Source organism: Cydia splendana, chromosome 14 (genome assembly GCF_910591565.1).
Source record: "Cydia splendana chromosome 14, ilCydSple1.2, whole genome shotgun sequence".
Taxonomy (NCBI): domain Eukaryota; kingdom Metazoa; phylum Arthropoda; class Insecta; order Lepidoptera; family Tortricidae; genus Cydia; species Cydia splendana.
The window spans coordinates 463,000-485,064 of NC_085973.1; the positions used below are offsets into that span (position 1 = coordinate 463,000).

A 22,065-nucleotide genomic window follows, 5' to 3' on the forward strand; every position below is an offset into this window, starting at 1 on the left:
GTGTAAATTTTCAAAATGCGACCATGAGATAACATCGCCATTTCCATCAACAATATTACCATAGGCCTGAAGACAGTTTCTTACCAATTTAACCATATGACAGGCGTCTAAGAATATTGCAACTGGTTTCTTTGTCACTGGATGTTCAAAAGTGGTTTTCATGTCGTCATTTGGTCCTAAATTACATCCCAAAACTTTTGCCATTGATAAATTTGATGCGCTGCCATCGAATGTTAATCCAACTACAGTAATGGCCGATTCGTGTAGATTTCTTAGACATTGTAATACTAGTTCTGCCTTTTGTTTACCGTTTAATCCATCTATTAAAAAATATCCGACAGGAACCTAAAAAAACACAGGAATTACACTAAGCTGAGCACCTAACATCTATTTCATTATAGTAACACAGTAAAGAAAATTAAAGTAAAAATTAATAATAGAAAAGAAAGGTAAGATAAGGAAGAGTAAAGTAAAAACAAGCAAAGTAACGAAAAGGAAGACAAAATAAGTTACCTTCCAGTTTGCATTTATACCAGTGACCATAAATACTAAGGCCTCTTTTGCTTCAGGGATTTCATCCGTGTCCAAGCCTCCCCCGAAATCAACGTAGCCTTGGAATTTTTTGCCGTCCCATTCAATTTTCCTCCTTATTGCCATTTCATCCATCATTAGACAGCAGTACAGGGGACCTTCCTTTTTTTTTGCCATCACCTTTAAAGCTTCCAATGACTCAGTAGTGAAGCCAGGATTACCGTCAATGACTTTGTACCAATTCCGGATTGTGACAGGATGTGGCAAGCTTAAATTGAAAACCTTTCTGACGTAGTTGTAGGCCTTACTTGAGTAATAGTGTAACGTTAGTGCAAAACTCCGAAGAGCTGGTGAGTATTTTGATGTTGTGACCGATCCATTGGCATTCTTCATTTGCCTAGAGTAAAGTTCTTTTGTCGTAACATTGGTTGCTTTTAACGTTTCAGCTTGTTCCTCGCTGATCAACGTATTTTTTTTCAAGCACGTTAGTAATGCCACAAGGGAAAGTATTTTATTTACTTGTCGACGGTTTTTTTCCTGCAAGCGTTTAATTTGTTTGACTTTTACTTTTATCATCTGCCTTGCGCTTTTCAATTGGTTCATAATTTTCTTCTTCTTTGGTGTATGAATTGAAGTTTCGTCTGATGTGGATGGTTCATTAATATCCTGTAAGTGTAATACACTTTGAAATATAATATTTAATGCATAACTACTAATTACACAAATTTAAAAACAAATTAGTAACTATGTCATAATTTTATAGAAAAACTCACTTTTTCCAGCTTTCTTTTCCTTGGCGTGGTCTTGATCGAGTCTTTCTCTAAAGAAGCTGGACCTTTTATCTGTAGCATAAAAAATAATGTATTAATTACACTAAACACCGCACACACAACACACACACACCATACACGCGCCCACACACACACACACACACCATACACGCGCCCACACACACACACACACACACACACACACACACGCACACGCACTCGCACACGCACACGCACACGCACACACACACACACACACACACACACACACACACACACACAAATAAGCACTTTATGCGCAAAAATATTGTGACGTATAAATGTACCTTTTCATTATTTGAAATTATCATCAGTATATCTATAGTCGGATAAGCTGTACTGATTACTCGCCGAAACTTTGATGGGCCAGTAAAGGTGTCTTCGTGAAAATGTATAGAACAAATCCGGCTATGCTTTGTAGGGAACCAGTTTTTGCGTCCCGTTGCTTTAATCCATTTATTTTTTATACAAGGATCTTCCGGGAAACTGAAACAAAATTGCAATACAGTAATTATATTATTAAATTATCGATATAATTATTATCCTTTCGTAAATAATATTTCATTTTGACTACTACTTTATCACACGGCTACATAAATAGTAGGTTTAAAAATAATTATCATTTTTTCTGTCTTTAAAATAGATCTTAATCGATTAAGAATTCGGCATTGAAAATCGCAGGGTACAACACTATATCTTACTTTTGAGAGACGAATGAGAAATCAACCTTGAACGCTTCTCGACAAGTTTGGATTGTTTTATTTTCGTTGCTGGTTTTCAATGCTTGCCAAGTCTGACGCGTCAAATTAAAGCCGCAATGGAAAAGTAGCATTAGACACAGAGTCGCCTGCTACTGTTTATATGAAATTAATACTTTAGCATCAAAATAAATTGTTTTTTAAATAATAACAGATATTTTAGGGCAAATAGTACTTACCGATGAAAGGAAATGTCTTGATTCATAGCTCCTACATTTTTGGTGGTGTTTGAACAGTTTATTATCGAGCAAGGGGCCATTTTGTTATCACATCCGAACGTCACACACGGTAAGCGGTCGAGAGCGGACTGAGCATCGCGGCGAGCAAAGACGATTTATAATCGTCTTTTCGGCACGCGAGGTACATACACTTTTTCCGTCTACTCGATATAGGTCTGTGCCTAAATCTGACTTTTGTGAAGGAGTGAATTTTCTGTACGGTAGTACTATTAGTTATTCTGTGCTATGGTGCTCTGTCTGTTTTATCAGGTCTGTCCAACGCATATCTATTAGGTGACCGATTTCGTATACGAGCGATAGAGAGGCAAATAACGATCATCGATTTTGATATTTAGTGGTAGGCCCTCTGGAGTACCAGGCTTCATAATTAGTGCTACCATTTATTCAAGGTCAGTTGATTCCCCGCGGCCTTTTCACTTCTAACTTCTAACTTGTAAATATTATTAGTAAATATTTACCTTACTCAAACTAACTGGCTTACCTGAGTAAGTATTCCCGCAGGGTGGAAGTCAGATAACACTATTTTGAAACAAATTACTTTTAATAATAAGATCAACAGAACTAATAGGTATTTGTTTTCCAGTAGGTACCCAGGGCTTGAGACTGGAGGCCTTGGTCACTGTTTCTTTCATGTAATATGATTATTTGACATATCTTATACCTTTAGACGGGCAATTCTTGTATATTTATTTATTTATATATTTCGGGGATCTCGGAATCTGCTCTAACGAATTCAATTAAATTTGCTATATGGGGGTTTTCGGGGGCGAAACATCGATCTAGCTAGGTGTTATATATCTCTGGGAAAACGCGCATTTCTGAGCTTTTATTCATTTTCCGATCAAAGCTCGGTCTCCCAGATATTAGACATAATAATAATATGACATAATTATATATTTCAGTTTTTTAAATAAGTACTTAATTAATATACCTACCTAGTAGTACCTAGTAAAAAAATAATTTGAATTGTTTCCTAGTAATTATATAGGATATTACTCCCTGTGCAACTAAGCAGTAGTTGCTTAGGATAGGATATAATATAATATTCAAATTTATCATAATAAACAATAAGACAATTTTTCCCAATTTATTTATGAAATGTATCCCACAATTTATAAAGGACCTATAAATAAATATTTCCCGTAAAAGCTCTGTCCGCTACAATAAAACGGAATACAATACGAGTAGAAGGTTTTATTATGCCTCTTGCCCGAACGCCATACCTTCGGCATTCCAGTCTCGCTATAAACCCTACTATTCTTCAATCAGGAATAACCTAATTTTATTTCAGCAAAATATTTTTTTACGAGACATACCGATAGTTCGAACACAGTATACGGAACAAAACAGTAGTATATCTCCGGTCATTCGCTCTTGGTATTCAAATTTACGCGAAGACTCGTCCGTACTAGTAGGAAATCCAAGCTCTTCTTCACCTTTTCAAGATTTTTAATTTTTTTTATAAACAACGTGAGCGTTTCTTTTATTTTTTGCCATTTTTTATATTTTATTGTGACCTTTTTTGCCACTTTTATGTTATTTCTACTCAGAATCACAAGCTCTTTTGATCCTAATGGGACAATAAAATGTCCCAGAGTTGTTTTCCTATTGTGTTACCATTTCCTCATATACTTTTTATGGCGGTAACAAAAAGGAAAGTTTGAAAAATGTATGGAAATTTTAGGACAGTTTTTTTCTCCTATAAGGATGAAAAGGGCTCGCAATCCTGACAAGAAATAACACAAAGGTGGCAAAAAAGGTCACAATATATAAAAATGGCAAAAAATAAAAGAAGCGCTCACGTTTGTGGCAAACATTAAGCGATATGAGCATACATCCCAACGGTGGGAAGAAGGGTGGATTACTGTGTATTATATCTACTGTGCCTCAAGGGTTGGCCAGTGTTACATAAAGTCGGTATTTTTTTATTATTCAATTTATTATGTCACATAAACTGCCGCCGTTATGTCCGCTCGTAAATTATTATATGTTTTATCTGACAACAAAGAGTTTCGTCTGAATCCAATACCGCTGTCAAGGTTCTAAATATGATAGCGAATAAGTAAAAGTTGTGTTCCTAGGGAGTAAAAGTATATTTTAGTAGATTTTTATGTACCTACTAAGTAAACTGTAAATATAAATAGACTTTCTTATACTCTGCCTTTGGCTTTCTCTTCTCTGACTTTTTTTATTTATTTTATTTTTATTTTTATATCGGATAGCCTTTATACATTTGATTGAAGGTACGCAGGTAATTTAAAACAACATACAAATCCAACGGTACATATTATTATCCTAAATTCACACAGTTAAAACGGGAAAGGGTTGACTTTCTTCTTAAACTTAAAATCGGAACAATCTGTTTCCGTGTGCATGTGTATGGCTTCTCTGGTATACGGGCCATCTAGAAAAAAAATTGTGATGTGATAGCACAACCGTCAATATTATACACGTCAGCTTTTATAAATAACATGGGAAGACGGTAAAAATTTCAGTATTTAAGGACAGACATCTCTTCAGCTTATCTGTAGTAACAGCAACACTTAACTGTCGATCATTGGACCATATCTTAGCAATGAAGCTTACCTACTACTTGTCAGATAAAAATATCTAGGTGATGGTATTACCTATCTGGAACCACTCGTTGAGCGCTTTCCCAGCGTCACGTCGGGCAGAGGCGATGGCTTCACGCAATGCCAGCGGCACCACCACAGACATGCAGATTGGGGGCTCGCCGATCGCTGAAAGAACAATATGTATCAAATCTCAATTGTTATTGTCCTAAGGCATGCCAGAGATGCGAAGGCCTTTAATAGAAGGTTGCCACAAATTTATGTCCAGAAACATTTTTGACCTTGCTCCACTCAGTGCAACTGATTGTAGCTCGTTTCGACGAGTACAATGACTTTACAAGACGCCGGGAGTTACGTTAGGCGAGCGGTGCTTTCTACCCGAAAACAATTCTTACATTATTCTCTTCGGTTTTACGAATGGTGGCATATGACTAAGTAGAAGAATACCATGTTTATAATGTTACTGGAAGTGGTAGCTACCTATAGTCCAGTTCCACACAAACTAGAATATCATAATTATAATTTTTGTCAGTGACTATAATTGCCAGGGAAAGTTCACAAGATCTGTCGTGAAATTTCTTCTTTGTATTAACTGCAACTACAAGCCAAAAACCATCTCAAGCTGTACTTATACAATGTACCTATTAAAGCATTATGTTATGTAATGTTTACCATTCCACGATTCTAAAAATTTAAACTTACACTTAGCACCGAGCGTCCGAACTTCCGAATAAGATTTGTCCTTAAAATACACCCGGAAGTCCTGCGGAATGTCCCTGGCCTGCGGCACGTGGTAGTTCCAGGGGCGGTCCGTGAGCACCTCGCCGGTGTCGGAGTCGTACACCATGTGCTCCGTAGTCCAGTACCCCAGGCCCATGATGAAAGCGCCTTCCACCTGGCAAAAGTCCAGACATTAAGGATCAATCGGCAGTTTAGGATTTTATTTATTTATTTAAGTAGATTGTTGGTCAATCATATTCTTTCTAGTTAAAATCGACACAGTTTTGATTTCTGAAGTGTTAGTGAAAATTTACGGACAGCTTATCATATTTTTCAAATGAGGATCAAAATTATACTTTACCAACATGTAACCTACCTTTATTTCATTTGAATTTTTCCAGAAATCTTTGAAACCTTCTCCTAATTTTTAGACACTTCAAAATTTGCATATCTGCAATTTTGTCACAGATGAAAACTACACCGAAAAATATGTTTTATTTTTCAACCAAAAATGAATGTATGTCTTCAATTCGGAAATTTCTTAGAAAAAGGTTCTTACTTGGCCAACGTCGACACTTGGACTGATGCTCATGCCCGCATCTTCCAGAAGATCAACCCTCAGAAGCTCCCACTCTCCTGTTAGAATGTCCACTTCCACTTCAGCCAGTGTCACTCCATGCACCTCATACTTCTGCGTATCAAAAAGCGACACAAAAGCGTGGGCTTGGAGATCTATGCTGGCCTTGTACGCTAACTTAACCAACAGCTCCCAAGCGGGGTTCAACAGACCAACTTTAAGAGGAGCCAACCGTGCCAATAATATCTCACAGCACCTTTGAACTCCTATACCAACATTAATCGAAGTCAAACTTCCCCCACTAACAAGGCTGTTTGGAGTCATGTGGGTATGATTAGCCTTAATTTGAATCTTCTCCATCGGGATACCAAGGAAATGTGAAGCGATTTGAACAGCTTTAGTATTAAGACCTTGTCCCATCTCGATTCCGCCGTGGGTTATAGAGACAGTGCCATCGTCATTATAAACTGACATGGTCACGTCAAAATATTGGCCATAAAAGGGCGCCCACTTAAGAAGTGACCATCTTAAGCCTTTCTTCTTCCACCTGTTCTCTTTATTAAACTTGTCGACGGCAGCTCGTCTCTTCGCGTAGTCTGCGTCGTGTTTTACTTTCTCTACCATCTCAATGAGCTCGATGTCGGTAAGATTAAGGTTCACTAGTCTTACTGTCAGCGGATCGAGTGACATCTCATACGCTACTCGTTCTAAGATGAATTCGACAGCAGCAATAGCTTCCAAAGTCCCTGTAAGAAGAGTAAGAGCAATGTGAATTTTGCAGTATAAGTTAGCTTCTTTACCCCATAAACCCGAGTATGTAGGTGTCTATAATAAGTAAACAGCCTGTTCAGTTATCTGTTTCATCTGGAGTCCTTTGACTGTGACTATTGTGAACTGTCCTTTTGTCCTGTCCAGGTCGATTATTCTTTACTAATACGTATATTATAAAGGCACGTATTTAACCGGTCAACTAATTAATCGAATTTGAGTAGTTTAAAAAAATAGAAATGGGTACTAAAATAATAGATTGGCAGCAAAAACAGAGTCTTAAAATATATCAATATGAGACAACATTTTAATTCCATTACAGCTTTTGTTTATATTTAGGCAGGTACCAAATATTTATTTGGCAAATAAATATTTGGCAACTGAATAATTATATTGGAGACCATTTATGCAGCACATTTTTAAAAAGAAAACGGCTATCTATTAATTAAAAAAATTAGGTTCTTTTAAAATATTTCGTTTGGTCACTAAGACACGGTCAACCTAACACGCTCCTCCTCGCTTCGCTCGTCGTCGCACCTATCTTTTGACTCTTGCTTCTGCACCGTGATAACTATTGAAATTAGTAATTAAAAATTTAAAGACCTAATGGTATAATGGCCATTACGTGTTTCATTATTAGGAATTTCGACTATAAGTATAGGTACTGGCCCCAATTTCACCACAGTGACAGGTGCGACAATTGTAAAATCACTGTTGCTGACGTCACAGGCATCCATGGGCTACGGTTACCACTTAACATCGGGCGGGCCGTATTCCTGTTTGCCACCATCATTGTATTATTTAAAAAAACTTTATTATATCGGAAAAAAACAGATATTTCTTTTGCGAAGTTTCTGACAATTGTCAAGATTTAGAAGAATTGTAGGTAATTCTTGACAGGCAATGAGGTATATGTCGGAATTTCGTGACAATTGTAATGTTTTTGTGACAATTGTCATAAACTTAGCAAGAGAAATATCTGTTTATTTCCGATGGGTACACTACATAATTCCGAAATATTTTATGCCGAATTTTAAAATATCGAATTTTATTATTCCGATTTTTAAATGCTCGACCCATCAACATTCCGATTGTCGTAATTACCGAACGATGAAAATCACGAAGTTTTATATTTCTGAATAGTAAAACCGACGATTTTTTAAATTCCGAACCACATAATTCCGAATATTACAATTCCGATAGGGAGAAACACCGAATTTAACATTTACGATTTTTGATATCACGAATTCCGAATTGTCATAATTCCGAAATTTTGAATTCCGATTTGACGTGATTCCTATTTTTTAAATTCCGTATAACAATATTCCGAATTTGTTGTTAGTAAATAAAGGTAGGTACTTACCTACGTTTCTACGGGGGGTAGCAGTTCTAACGTAACCTAAACCTACTTTTTTTAAAACAGTTATTTACTGTAGGGGTTGCAGTTCTAACCTAACTTATACCTACTTTTCTGTAAGCAGTAAGTTTCTGGGGGAGGAAGGGTCGCAGTTCTAACCTAACCTACACCTACTTTTCTAGTAGCAGTTGGTTTCTGTGAAGGTCGCAGTTCTAATCTAACCTAACCCACTTCGCTAGTAGCAGTTGGTTTCTGTAAAGGTCGCAGTTCTAACCTAACCTACTTTTCTAGTAGCAGTTGGCTTCTGTGAAGGTCGCAGTTCTAACCTAACGTAACCCACTTTTCTAGTAGCAGTTGGTTTCTGTAAAGGACGCAGTTCTAACCTAACCTAACCCACTTTTCTGGTAGCAGTTGGTTTCTGTGAAGGTCGCAGTTCTAACCTAATTTAACCCATTTTTCTAGTAGGAGTTGGTTTCTGTGAAGGACGCAGTTCTAACCTAACTTAACCCACTTTTCTAGTAGCAGTTGGTTTCCGTAAAGGTCGCAGTTCTAACCTAAGCCACTTTTCTAGTAGCAGTTGGTTTCGGTGAAGGTCGCGGTTCTAACCTAACCTAACTCACTTCGCTAGTAGCAGTTGGTTTCTGTAAAGGTCGCAGTTCTAACCTAACCTACTTTTCTAGTAGCAGTTGGCTTCTGTGAAGGTCGCAGTTCTAACCTAACCTAACCCACTTTTCTAGTAGCAGTTGGTTTCTGTAAAGGACGCAGTTCTAACCTAACCTAACTAACTTTACTGGTAGCAGTTGGTTTCTGTGAAGGTCGCAGTTCTAACCTAACCTAACCCATTTTTCTAGTAGGAGTTGGTTTCTGTGAAGGTCGCAGTTCTAACCTAACTTAACCAACTTTTCTAGTAGCAGTTGGTTTCCGTAAAGGTCTCAGTTATAACCTAAGCCACTTTTCTAGTAGCAGTTGGCTTCTGTGAAGGTTGCAGTTCTATCCTAACCCACTTTTCTAGTAGCAGTTGGTTTCTGTAAAGGTAGCAGTTCTAGCATGTCCAAATGATTTAAATGCATTTTTTTGCAGATCTATTTTAAAAACGGCTGACCTATTAATTACTTCCCTTTTGAAAATCACGAATTTCATTATTCCGGGTTTACAAAAGATCGAATTTCTGAATTCCGAATTATTTTATTTCCGATCGGTCAATGATTTTTCGGAATAGACAAATTCGGAAAAAAAAATTTGGATTTTTTAAAAATCGGAACTTTAAGCTTTCGTTCATATGACAATCGGATTTTAAGTATTCGGAAATAGCGCAGTCGTGATTTTCTTCTTTCGTGGTTTTCAAAGTCGTGATTTCGATATTTCGGACGTATAAAAAATCGTGATTATGAAAATCGAGGTTATGAAAGTCGGAAAAACATATTTCGGAATATTTGGGTGTTCCCGTTTAAATTATTTAAAAATTGAGTATTTAAAGCTTATGTATATAGGTATCTTAGGTATTCTGTATAGGTACATATACAGGGTGATTCATGAGACGTGAGCAGGACTAATCCTGCACACTCAGTAACTGATAATTGATCGATCACCGTCGTATTTAGGTGAAACAACCACACTTTTTCCTATTTTTTAACTTTTTGGTGAGGGAAAATTCATTTCTCTACAATCATGGTCACTACAAGACCTAATTAATAAACATGAAACCCCTTTCACCGTAATGACAGCATTTTGATTACGAAGATAATAAACTGTCAAACTTGAGTGAGATACGAGTTTTCAAAAGTAACCAGACCGTGATGACAGTGATGGCATTCAATTTGACACAGAATATCAGTAGTTTAGTATTCTAATTGTAGGGTGACCATGCATTTCGTAAATAAATTAATAACTTTTTTTTTTCATCACGACTAGAAAATTATTAACGTTAACCTCACTAATACTGATACGAAACAGTTGCTTATAGTTTACGAAATGCGCAGTGTAAGTCCTGCTCACGTCTCCTGAATCATCCTGTATAACAACCGAATTTTGTGATCGCTTTACAGTATTAGTTGCCAATTTATTATTTTAGACGCCAACCTATCAATTAAAGTTCCCTATAATTTTTTTGGGTGCCTTGATTTTGCTGCCAGTTTTTTAATAATATGATGCTTAAATTTGAGGGTAATATAAATTTATTGGTGCTAAAATATTAATGCACAGCCAAATTATATTATTATATGCCCAGTGAAAGTTCCTGTTTAATATTTTAGTTGCCTGGTTAATAATAAGCCTATTATAAATGCGAAAGTAACTGTCTGTCTATTACCTCTTCACGCTTAAACTACAGAAAGTTGGTATGGAGATAGTTGAAGGCCCGAGGAAGGACATTGGATAGTTTTATCAATCTTTATCATCATCCCACGCAGAGGAAGTCGCGGGCAGAAGCTAGTTTCAAATTTTTGATCAGTCAGCCGTTTAGTCAGACGATATGCCATTTGGCATTAAGTCCACCATTTGTACATTGTTGTATATATTTTGTGCAATAAAGTTTAAATAAATAAATATCCAGTTAGTTTGGCATAGTAATAATTAGGTTATGATGTCGGAACAGACCTGGTGACCGGCACCAAGTGTTGCAGGCCGTGTCGGTAATGACGCTGAACACGAGGAAGATCCAGCGTAGCTTGTCGTAGCAGTTGTTGTACACATCTAACACGGGTAGGAAGAGTGGCTCATCGATGACATGCCCAGTGTCCATGTATAGGAATTCTTTGCAAAGTTGGATTTTGCCAAAAAGATCGACGGCGATCTGAAAGCAGTAAAATTAATGAAATTGTCTTTTTAAATAGAGTGCAATACAACATTACATTACATTATTAATAGAATATGTTAGTACACCTGTTGTGGGTTATTAGGATTACATTTGATAACGAGGCAAATTATCATCATAATCACAAAAGATTAAGTGAAGAAGAAGAAGAAGAAGAGAGACATTATACATGCAGATTTATGAGAAATTAGTCGTGTGTCAAGAATATTGTTATAAAGAATTTGCATAATGTTTAAATTGACTAATGTTATATACCTATTTGACCGAGCAACGAACATCATCGTCTATCACGCGCTGTCCCGACTTTTTAAATACCATGCTCATGGGAGCTTGAAGCCGTACCGCGGAAATCGAAATCCGAAAATGTCTAATATCAATCAGTTTACCTCATACTCAGAGTAGCAAGGCAGGCGCTTGCCCACGGCCTTGGCGAGGGTTGTGAACGGTAGTATGATGCGGCAGGGCCGGTTCAGCTTGTGCGCCACCAGCGCGCTCGCCACCGCCACCTGCGAGCTGCGGGAGATCTTCAGACCGTACGCTCCTCCCAGGCGGCGGACGATTACGTCTATCCTGGAATTTACATTTAAATAATTAAGCTTCTGTCGTAAAATCATAAAATATAGCAAGCCAACGGGGCGATTTCGGTTTTAAGCTAATACTTACTTATTCTCCGGCATTTTAAGAGCTCGAGATATCATCATCTGCACCAGATCCATATGCTGCGTAGTACAGTGCACCTCCAGACCCTCTTCCGTCGGTTTAGCCACGCTCACCAACGTCTCCATACAAAAGTGCTGCTGCGCAAAAATTGCTTGCTGTCCTTTAATAAGCTTGAACAGATTTCCGCCTGCACTCGTTCCATCGTGCTCGCCTGCTTTTTTCTTTCTATCAGGGAACTTCATGGCTTCCCTTACATCCAAAACAGGTTTAGTCACATTTTTATATGTAACGTGCACTAATTTGGCAGCGTATTCTGCGATAGATCTAGTCTCAGCGACAACAACTCCAATGACGTGACCGTTGTACTTAACGGATCCGGAGCAGAAAAGCTCTTCTTTCGTTAGATACAGGTAGTCGATTTTTGGGAATAGGCCGGGTGTGAAACCGTTTACTCCAGGTATGTCATCAGCAGAGTAAAAAGCGATTACACCTGGGTGTTTCTGTAATACAAATCAAATACAATCAATTAGGTCAAATGTTTATAATTCTGACAGCTCTCATAAATTTTTCGCGATCTTTCCAGTTTCAGTTTCCAGTTTCACCCCTGAAGAGGTGCTAAGCTAATAGTGATGTTACCTACTGTGCATAAAAGATTGTCGAAGTGTGGGTTATGTTGAAATATGTATGTACTTACGAGGGCTTTACTAGAATCAATCTTGTCGATGTCTCCTTTCGGCACGGTCGCGAGCACGAAGGCGCCGAACACCTCGTGTGGACAGCTCGGCAGGTCTTCCGAGTATGGGGCCTCGCCTGCGCATTGTATCTACACACAATTTATGCACTTAATATTTTATATACTTTACACTACCTACATAACGACGATTTTAACAAAGGCAGGGGTTTAACTAAACATTCATCTCTTGTCGTTGGTTTAACAGGTGTATTGTGACTATTAATGGACTCACCAACGCTTCCACTTTTTCCACAGGCTTGTTAAGCGGGTAGATCAGAGGATTGGTTGTGTAATCCTGTTTTGCTTTCGAGACAGGACGCTTGCGGCTCAGAACGATTCCACCGGACGCAAATTGAGAATCAACAGCGTCGTCGGGACAAAGAGCAAGAAGACCCTGTAATAGAAATAAGTTAAGATATAGGAAACAATACATATGATTGAGTAATTTTGGCATTTTGCTATATCAATACTCCCCCTTCCTATAATCCTCCTTCCTCTTTGCTATAATCGTAATCAAATATCGAGTGTTCCGTAGTTCCGATTATCTCTTTCAATGGGATGAGCTTTAAACTAATTTGTTTTTCAAATTTGGATTTCAAGTCAAACTGCTACAGTTTGACTTGAAATCCAAATTTCACCTCAAAGTATTCTCGATGAATAAAAACTATTAGTGGGAACAATTACTTACTTTATAAAACAAATTGATGGCAAGTTTATTTCTATACTTCGCCGACGGTTCCGGAGGGTTCTCTTCCACCACCAACTCCGTCTTCAAAACCTCGATAGAGTCTTGCAAAGTTTTGTTCGTAAACAGTTTCTTTCCTCTTAAGAACGTCTCTGTCTTGGAAGCGTGCACGAAGGTTGGGTTTATGGCCCCGAACACTATTCTAGCTTCCTTTACTGTGCTGGAGGAATCTAGTCTGTATAGGAAGGCGGCGTTGACGATGGCGTGTGCAGATTGAGCACGTGGCATTACCTAAAAAGTTGTAAAAGTAAGTAGTTAATTATGTAGGTTTGTCGAATCATTTTCAAATAAAATGTTTAAAAAAGTGACTCACTAACATTAGTCACTCTTTATCTAAGACATGTTGGCTAAACAGGCAAAAATCTATAGCAATAATTATAGTCACACAATAACCAGTCTGGTTACCATTGGGTAATTTTTATACAACAAGTAGGTATATTTTTTTCAAAAAGTCATAATGTCTTTCTTAAAGAAGGTCATCTAGTAACGTTCTTCACTTGATTCAAGTGTTAGATATAGTTAGTTACCTTGAATGATTCAAATTGGTAGTCGTGACCCAAAGGAGGAAGTAAAATGTTCAAAATGACCTTACTCCGCATATCCACTTTGAGGAACTCTCTTATGGTTACTTTTTTCTCTTGTTTATTTGAATCCACTGAAATATAAACAGTACCGTAAAATGGGGTGAGTAGGGTTCGCGGGGAGAGTTCGGTTATGAATGGGGAGAGAAGGGATGAAAGGGAGGTGAGATGGGATTTTAAGACTACTGCTACAAAAATAATGAATTCCAATTTAAAATGGAGCTATAGTAATACTCATAATACAAAAAAACGATCCAACAATCTTCCAAAATCACCTTTGTATGAAAACCCAACTCAACCCAAATACGAGGGACTACGGGGTGAGGTGGGATTTCCTGTTTATCGTCAAAGTTATGAAATGGAACTACCCAAAATAAAATAAAAACTAAAATACAAACGTTCGGAACACTTATTATATAGGTACACCATTCAGTTTGCATATTATTATGTAAAAATAAAATGTTATCGAGGTTTGAATGTCAGTTTTGCACCTACTCACCCCATTTTACGGTACCTTAAAGATATCAAAGATATTGTTGACTAGGTGTTTTCGATTTAAAATTTCGTCGACAACTTACAAATAGTCATGTATGCACCAATGGTCTCAAGTAGAAGAAATACATCTGACTGGAACTCATTGTGCTTGTGTTTGATCATCAGGTTTCCAGCTACAGATCCCAACTAAAAACATATTTCAGATATTACTGATATTGTTATAATTAGAATCCAAATTATTATAAGCTGAACACTTACATTTCTGACAGGAATATGAGCTACCAACTGCAAATGTTCTTGTAACTTCTGAAGATACCAAAAATTATCTTCAGTGGCGGCGAGTTTTTTGAATATTTCAATGGTGTCATTAAGTGTACAACCTGCACCAAGAACCAAGTTCTGGTCGAGGTGGTATCCTTTAAGTTCATCGACGCAGCATATGTCGATGAGAACACGGGGATATTCCAGAATAGGAAAAGCTCCTAAAAACATTAATTACTTATTAAAATATATAATTGCAATTTTTTACTAACATCATAAGCATCTAAAACGATAGGTACCTTTGGCTGTGTTTCCTGCTACTAGCATGTAATCATCATCTCCTTTCTGCTTTAATACTTCAAAAATATCATCAATATGATATACTTTAGAAAAAGACCTTCCATCTTTTAGATCTATTTCAATTTTTTGGTGTTCTTTAGCATCGTGAGCTTCCACTAAGCACCATTCGCTTTCACTGCAATTGCTTTTGCGGCAAGTCTTCCCACTTATTTTGCAAATATTGAGATCCTCTATGTCTAGCATATAATTATCTGGTTTTGGTGCGTCACTTGCGAATTTCTTGAAGGCCTCCAGAATAGGTCGGTAACCGGTGCATCGGCAAATGTTGCTTCCGAAAGACTTTTCTATCTCCAACATGCTAATATCCTTATTACTTTTCAGGAGGCTGAACAATAAAATGAGAAAATAGTTACATATGAGTAAAATGTGTCCTTACATCAATATTTACAAGACTGCAGCTTGTTCTTTTACCTGACTTGAGAGTTATGTTTTCGATTACTAAACATATTTTATAATATTGAAATTTTCCAATATAGATCCTGTCAGTGGTTCAGTGTTCCTTGAAAGTAAACATTTATTGGCAACAAACAGTTTAAATGTTATAATCTATAGAATATACTGTTTGATTTTATATCATTATACGAAAATGTTGCCTTTATTTTGTTACGTTTAGATTTTCGTATTTTAGTCATATTATCATTGCTTTAATGCAGTTACAAAATTTGATCGTCAATAAAATTTAGACTATGATAGAAAATGAAATTGAGTTTATACCTATTGTTTTTTTCATTCAAATAAATAAGAATTGGAATATAAGTAATCCAACTGTATAATACGTGTTTTTGTAAACTGTGTAAACCTATGATGTTTTGCAATTCCAAGTTATTGACTCAGCTGAAGCTAAGATATACGAAACTGTGCAATAATACAGGGAATGAGACACAATTCAAAACTTAATTATTAAGAAATTATAAAAATAAACATTCATGTTAATAATAATTTCGCTGCTAGGGTTACCTTCATGTGTGCTATTGGATAATTTAATTTATGGCAGGTTACTCAATGACAATTATGACACCTTATAAACAGTCACTATAAATAGTACCCATTTACATTTGCATAAGTATGAAGATAGTGCCAGATGAAATGTTTACTTCAGTTTCGTGACGCAAATACTCTTGGCAAGGCAGCTTGTGGCGAACTGTAGGAGAATAATAGCGACCCCACGTACCCGAGTAATCCTGGGGAGTTCTCTGTCACCCGAAGGGAGGTGACAGTGGAGGATGGGTGGCACAACTGGCACAGAATTATCTACCTCTGGCTTGCCTTAGCCGTAAGTCGCGAGTTGGCTATATGTTTAAAGTAAAGTGACACCTCTCTACCCTCAGCACTCACACCCGGTGTTGCCCTTAAGCCATTCTAGACGTCGCTTTTTGTGGGAGCCCATCTTGTGGGGGCGAGTCACCGTCTGCCGGAAATAAAATTGTATAAGTACTTACCATTTTATTAGGCGTCCAGTTTCATCACAACGCTCAGTATTTAGTCCATCGCTTTCACCCAATACCCTAGTTTTTAGATTCCATCAACTCTCAATGGTCCTTACAGCCTGGCGGGTGCTGCCTCTGCGTGCGTCCCTTTTTATTATGTTGCTTACCTGTACATGGCCATGACCCATCCAGGAGAGCAGTACCCGCACTGCGTGCCGTTGAGCTTGGCGAGGGTCTTCTGTATGGGATGGTAGCCCTTCAGACGATTGCCGACGCCCTCTATCGTCGTGATCTCCCAGTCTTGGCATGATGTTACTGATACTAGGCACTGCGTGTAAAAATAAAAATTTTGAGGAAATGTTTTGTTCTTTTTTATTATTTAGATATACACCTCTGGAGTTGCAGGCGTCCATAGGCTACGGTGACTGCTTGTTTGCCACCGATGTGGTATATAAAAACATTTAGATATAATTAAGCCAATTAGCAGATGGATTAGTGAGTATTTCCGATGAGGGATAGAGATCGAAAAATTAGTTCTTCATATTCCCTCTCAGGATAATGTTTTGATACATCTGGAAATGATAAAGATACAACTGAGGAAATTATAGAAGGAGAAGGTCATATGTACATGTACAATTCACAGCGAATTGTGACACATTTAGTGGTAAATATTGTCGAGGCAGGTACTACATATATGTTCAATTGTTCAGGTAAGTATCGACAATCTTTCAGTCTAAAAATATTTTGGTTCACTAACTATTTTTACCCGACTATGGCAACGCAAAAGGAGGGTTATGATTTTGACCGGTATGTATGTGGGTATGTATGTAAGTATGTTCATTTGTTCCCTCATAACTTCTAAAGTACACATTATAATTTGACAAACGATATGTCATTCGAATCGTTTATATCGTCCGCTGGTTATAGGCTACATGACGTATGAGGCGCACTGTACACGTTATAAAGCCGGGCGCCGGCCGAAAGCGCCTCCATGCCAAAGGATGGCGCAGCCCGATATATCGTCGCCCCCATGCTAAACTAACATAACTGTAAATTTGTCAAAATTGAGTTATTGATGTAATTCTGTACCAAATATGACAATGCACAATGTGACCAATTTTCAGACTTCTATCTTTTAAGCTTTCAGAGTTACCATTGTACCAATCTGACTTTATATTTCTTTTAACCCATGGTAGACTTGCGAAGTGTAGATAAGGTATTTTTCCTTGGCCGATAAAGTTATGACACCAGTAAATAACTAACAAATCTGCCATTTTCGTTAACTTTCTATGGTGGGAATTATTATTGACCGGTACGATTAGCCTATAGCAAACTTGCGAATCTGGCAAATGCGGTAGTTTACTATGGTGGCATTTATTCCTCAGTCTTGACTTCGTGCTTGGCCAATTTTTTATATATTTATAGAGCTATTCAAAGGATCGCCGTGGTCGCATGCCACGATTATTTAAACTTTAAGGTAAAGTGGCATACGACCACGGCTATCCTCTGAATCTCTGTAAATATATACAAAATGTAGTAAATTATATTACGTTGTATTTTATTATTTAAAAAATTATAACTTTTATAATATTTCCTGTTTGATAATTTTAGATAAGAAACCTATCTTGTTTCATACTTTTCAGAGCGCGATTACAGTAGTCGGGTTTTAGTTTTTGAACTTATTTTTTATTGTATCACTTTTCTTTACCCAGGTGTTAATAAAATTTTCCTCCGAAAACGCCCGTTTTCAGTCTGATCTATACGCTTCCGAATAAAAAATTCAAAAAATAGTAATGAATGAAAGCATTAACAAAACGTTGGGGATTATTTTTAGAATATGGACATTGGACACCTGCAACCCTGATGCCAGATGGTAGGTACCTAGGTACTTACAGAATTAACAGCTCCTTGCTTCTCTCCAGGTCTGGCAGCAGCGACGACGCATGCGCCGCAGCCGCCCTCGCGGCACATGTACTTGGTGCCGCGCAGCTCGCAGCGCACGCGCAGGTACTCCAGCAGAGACAGGTCGGAACATGTCTCGCGCCCAACTGGGAATACAAGTTTAGTCTGAGATTTTTCTAAACTGGTTCACTATAATACTTTTAATATTCAATATTCTGTGGTGTCCGTATAGGTAGAGACAGTCGGCCCGAATCTAGCCCTAAGCGATATCTATCGGCTCGATTCGGGAAATGAATTAGAGATTAACTAGATACGATATAGTAAAGATATGTGACGTTCCACGGCAATAGGTACCTTATGGCGGCTGGCGCCGTGATTCGGGAAATGAATTAGAGATTCACTAGATATGAAATAGTAAAGATATGTGACGTTCCATCTAGTGAATCTCTAATTCATTTCCCGAATCGCGCCGTATGTATGCTGGATACATTGTTTAAATTTGATTTGTTTTGAATATATGTAAGTAAATTTGAATAATGTACCTTTCTAGGTACATAATAGAAAAGTCTGTTAATTTACTAAAATTCCTAACATTTTCGTATTCCGGCCGCATTCCTGACAAACGGCCAAAATTCCTGACATGTCAAAAAATTTCCTGACATCTGGTAACCCTACTTAAGGGGGAAGTATAGCACGTAGGTACCTACTCGGCCATACAAAAAGAGAAAACCTTTTTCCATTTCTAAATATATTTTCCATTCTCCATGATTTTTTAGTATGTTAGGTACTAACACAATGAAAAACCAGGTTTAGGTATAGGTTCTCCACTTTTCAAAATTTGTAATACTTACATAAAAAAAATTTTTTAAGCGAAATCTATATAAACCTAGAATATATTATGCTAAGTCGATCGACATCTAAATCAAAGTGATATGGGGCCCATTTCACGAACGATATTAGACTAATATCATTAGTCCACCAACTGTCAATTCGTATGGGTTGCCATGACAACACACTTATAATATTAGACTAATATCGTTCGAGAAATAGGCCCATGTAAAGATTTAGTTAGTGGAAACCGTTTTCTCCCGAAATGGAAATTGTATGAAAAAAGTAAGTACCTTTTGTCAGTAGCTATACTTCCCTCTTAGCACAGAATTACATAGCATGCAGTTATGTATGTTAAACGGTAGTAAGACTAGTAAGAAAAACGCATAATGCCTAAGTTCAGTCACTGACTCACTCAGTACGCACTAGGTAGTACTATTATTTGGCTTCAATTAAACGTTACAATACATGCAAATATCAGCTGTACGATTGCCTTAGTAATGTTAACCAGTAATGATATAAAATAAGACAATGATATAGGTATATAAGCATTGTCTGGGAGAGCTGAAGAGATATAATAGACCAATAACCTTCGCAGTCTACCCAATGAACCTAATTTTATGACTACTAAAAATAATAACGAATATGGTAATAGAACCTGGTCCTCTTATGTTCCTAAAGCTCTAAACAGCTTTCCCAGTCATGTAATTGAAAATATAGATAAGAAACCTAATAATATTAAGGCTATTGTTAAAAACGCACTGATAGAGATAAATGTAAAAAGACTCAGTAGCATGTAAAAACACTTAATGGTAATGTTCAATAATTTTGATAGGGGTTGCTCCCCATGTCCCTTAGTTCTAATAATCTTAAAAATGTAAGATTAGTTCTAAGTTAATTGTATGTTAATTCTATTTTAAAAATAAACAGTTTAATTTTTTTTTAGGTAATAGATAAACTCGGTTTCATTTAATAAACTGTTTCAGCCTTGTGCAGTCAAGTCACGTGTCTAAGAATGCATGTGAAATGAATGTACAGCCCAACCAATTTGTAAAACTGTCATGAATGTCTTACCTGTTACGTGAATGTCCTCAATATTTGAATTAGTTTAGTATTAAAAACATAATTAAAGGCAGGACGACAGAAACGGCTTTGGACAAAAAAGCATGGCGGTCTTTGGTGCCACGGGAGTAACTAATTCGAACTTACCAGAGTGAGGTTTCCCATTGATGGTAAAATTCACTCGATCCATACTCCTCAGACGTCTCAACTAGACTGTTTGTAGCAATGTGTAGTACATACTATTGACTACGACTATTCCACAGTTAGGTCACATTGTAAAGTGCCCTATGAAAACATACGAATCGAAACTCGTAGCGGCAGCGCTTTGTTTAAATTTAACCATACAAATTATCTATTAATAGAAAAAGTCAATCGAAACTTAAATAAGTGTATGGAAATATTAGTCACGTCATTTTTCGTAGCAATTGTCATTCCATTACATTTTTTGTTGCGTTTTGCGTTTTTCTTATCGATGTATGTAGGTACAATAAAATTATCATCTTGGCCGCTTAAGTAAATTACATAAGTTGGATGTCATTTTGATGTCAGTGACTCAGTGTACGTTTGAATTGGCCTAAATGTACCTAAATTTAGGAAAAATCATCATAACAGTAGGGCTACCGCCAATACCGAAAATCGTCAATTGCGGGCATTTTTCTCTGTCACTCTAATTACGCCTTCATTGGAGTAAAAGAGTAAGATCCCCGCAATTTGCGAATTTCGGTTTTCGCGGTAGCCCCTCAGAGTCAAGTGCAGGCCAAAGCGCCCGCAAGATCTGCCTATAAGATATGACAACTGCACTGTATCATGGTCACACATAAAGTGCGACAGAAAATAGTAGAAATTAAATAAAATAGAACTAAAAAATTCCATACTAAATTGTTGCCATGTTTAAGCAATTTCCGTCAAAAATGTGACAGTTACGTAGGAAGTGGCGCCCTCAATAATTTTCTACAATTTCTTGTCGGACTATAATATATGTACATATAGGAACATTTTCACCTTATTCTAATAGATCAAAGTATTCACTTTCTTTAAATGTATTCGTAATTTGACATTGAGTGTATACAAGAAAATAAACATAATAAAACTATGACAATGATTTATTTATAGTAAACGCTTTATTCAGCTGCAGGTGCTGCAGGTAAATTACGCCACTTAGTTTAGTACTGAATACCTACCTACTTCGATGAGTAACGTGGCTATCACACAGAACCCCTGTACGTCTACCATCAGTTTTGACATTGACATATACGCTCACGTCTACGTAAATTACTTTCTATGCATCTCGCTCGTACTCGCATATTAGTGCAAGCGAGATGTACAGAAAGTAAATAACGTAGACGTGAGCGTTATGTCAATGTAAAAACTGGTGGTAGACGTACTAGTGTAAATTTCATTCCATAGCGTGACGTGCGTTCGCGTTCGCGTTATGTCCTTATGTCTATTTTTGTATGGGATTTTGACGTTAAGGAAACTCAAAATCCCACACAAAATGACACCTAACGCAAACGTCACGTCACGTCACGATATGAAATGAAAATTACACTAGGGTACCTACTGAAGCGTTTTGTGCGAAAAATAAATTCCGTAATACATTTTTCTAAATGCTTTCAACTCTTATAATAATAAAAAAAAATGTAACGAAGGGGCATAGCTGTGTTTAATGTACCTACCACAAATTGTATAAAAATATTTACCACAATGTTAAAGTAACATTATGTTACTATCCAGAGAGGAAAATGGGGATTAGCGGATGTATGGATAAGCGGTCGTCTCCTTTCCTCTTAAATGCGACGGTACCGAATGTACCGACCATCTAATCTATATAGGTACTAAGTACGCTCTTTCAAATCGAAATCAATAC

The 22,065-nt window shown here is 37.2% G+C and overlaps 1 protein-coding gene across 1 annotated transcript; it reads right to left on the reverse strand.

Annotated features, from left to right (window-relative positions):
- Window positions 1–4,601: 4,601 nt before the first annotated feature.
- Window positions 4,602–20,423, reverse strand: LOC134797009 (xanthine dehydrogenase/oxidase-like). The gene is made up of 17 exons (XM_063769205.1): window positions 20,346–20,423; window positions 18,300–18,454; window positions 16,574–16,734; window positions 14,919–15,304; window positions 14,617–14,840; window positions 14,442–14,544; window positions 13,810–13,937; window positions 13,226–13,513; window positions 12,770–12,931; window positions 12,499–12,627; window positions 11,808–12,304; window positions 11,531–11,714; window positions 10,928–11,123; window positions 6,190–6,953; window positions 5,613–5,805; window positions 4,965–5,078; window positions 4,602–4,741 (listed from the first exon to the last, which is right to left on the reverse strand). The coding sequence occupies exons 1-17, from the start codon at window positions 20,386–20,388 to the stop codon at window positions 4,647–4,649; spliced, it is 3,822 nt and encodes a 1,273-aa protein (XP_063625275.1). The 5' UTR covers window positions 20,389–20,423; the 3' UTR covers window positions 4,602–4,646.
- Window positions 20,424–22,065: the final 1,642 nt, after the last annotated feature.

Excerpts from the sequence above, each read along its gene's own strand:
- LOC134797009 (XM_063769205.1), bottom strand. The coding sequence starts at position 20,388 with ATGGATCGAGTGAATTTTACCATCAATGGGAAACCTCACTCTG. Across the intron at positions 11,715-11,807 it reads CTTAAAATGCCGGAGAATAA|GATAGACGTAATCGTCCGCC; the intron begins GTAAGTATTAGC and ends TGTAAATTCCAG. Across the intron at positions 5,079-5,612 it reads TCGGACGCTCGGTGCTAAGT|CGATCGGCGAGCCCCCAATC; the intron begins GTAAGTTTAAAT and ends TTGTTCTTTCAG.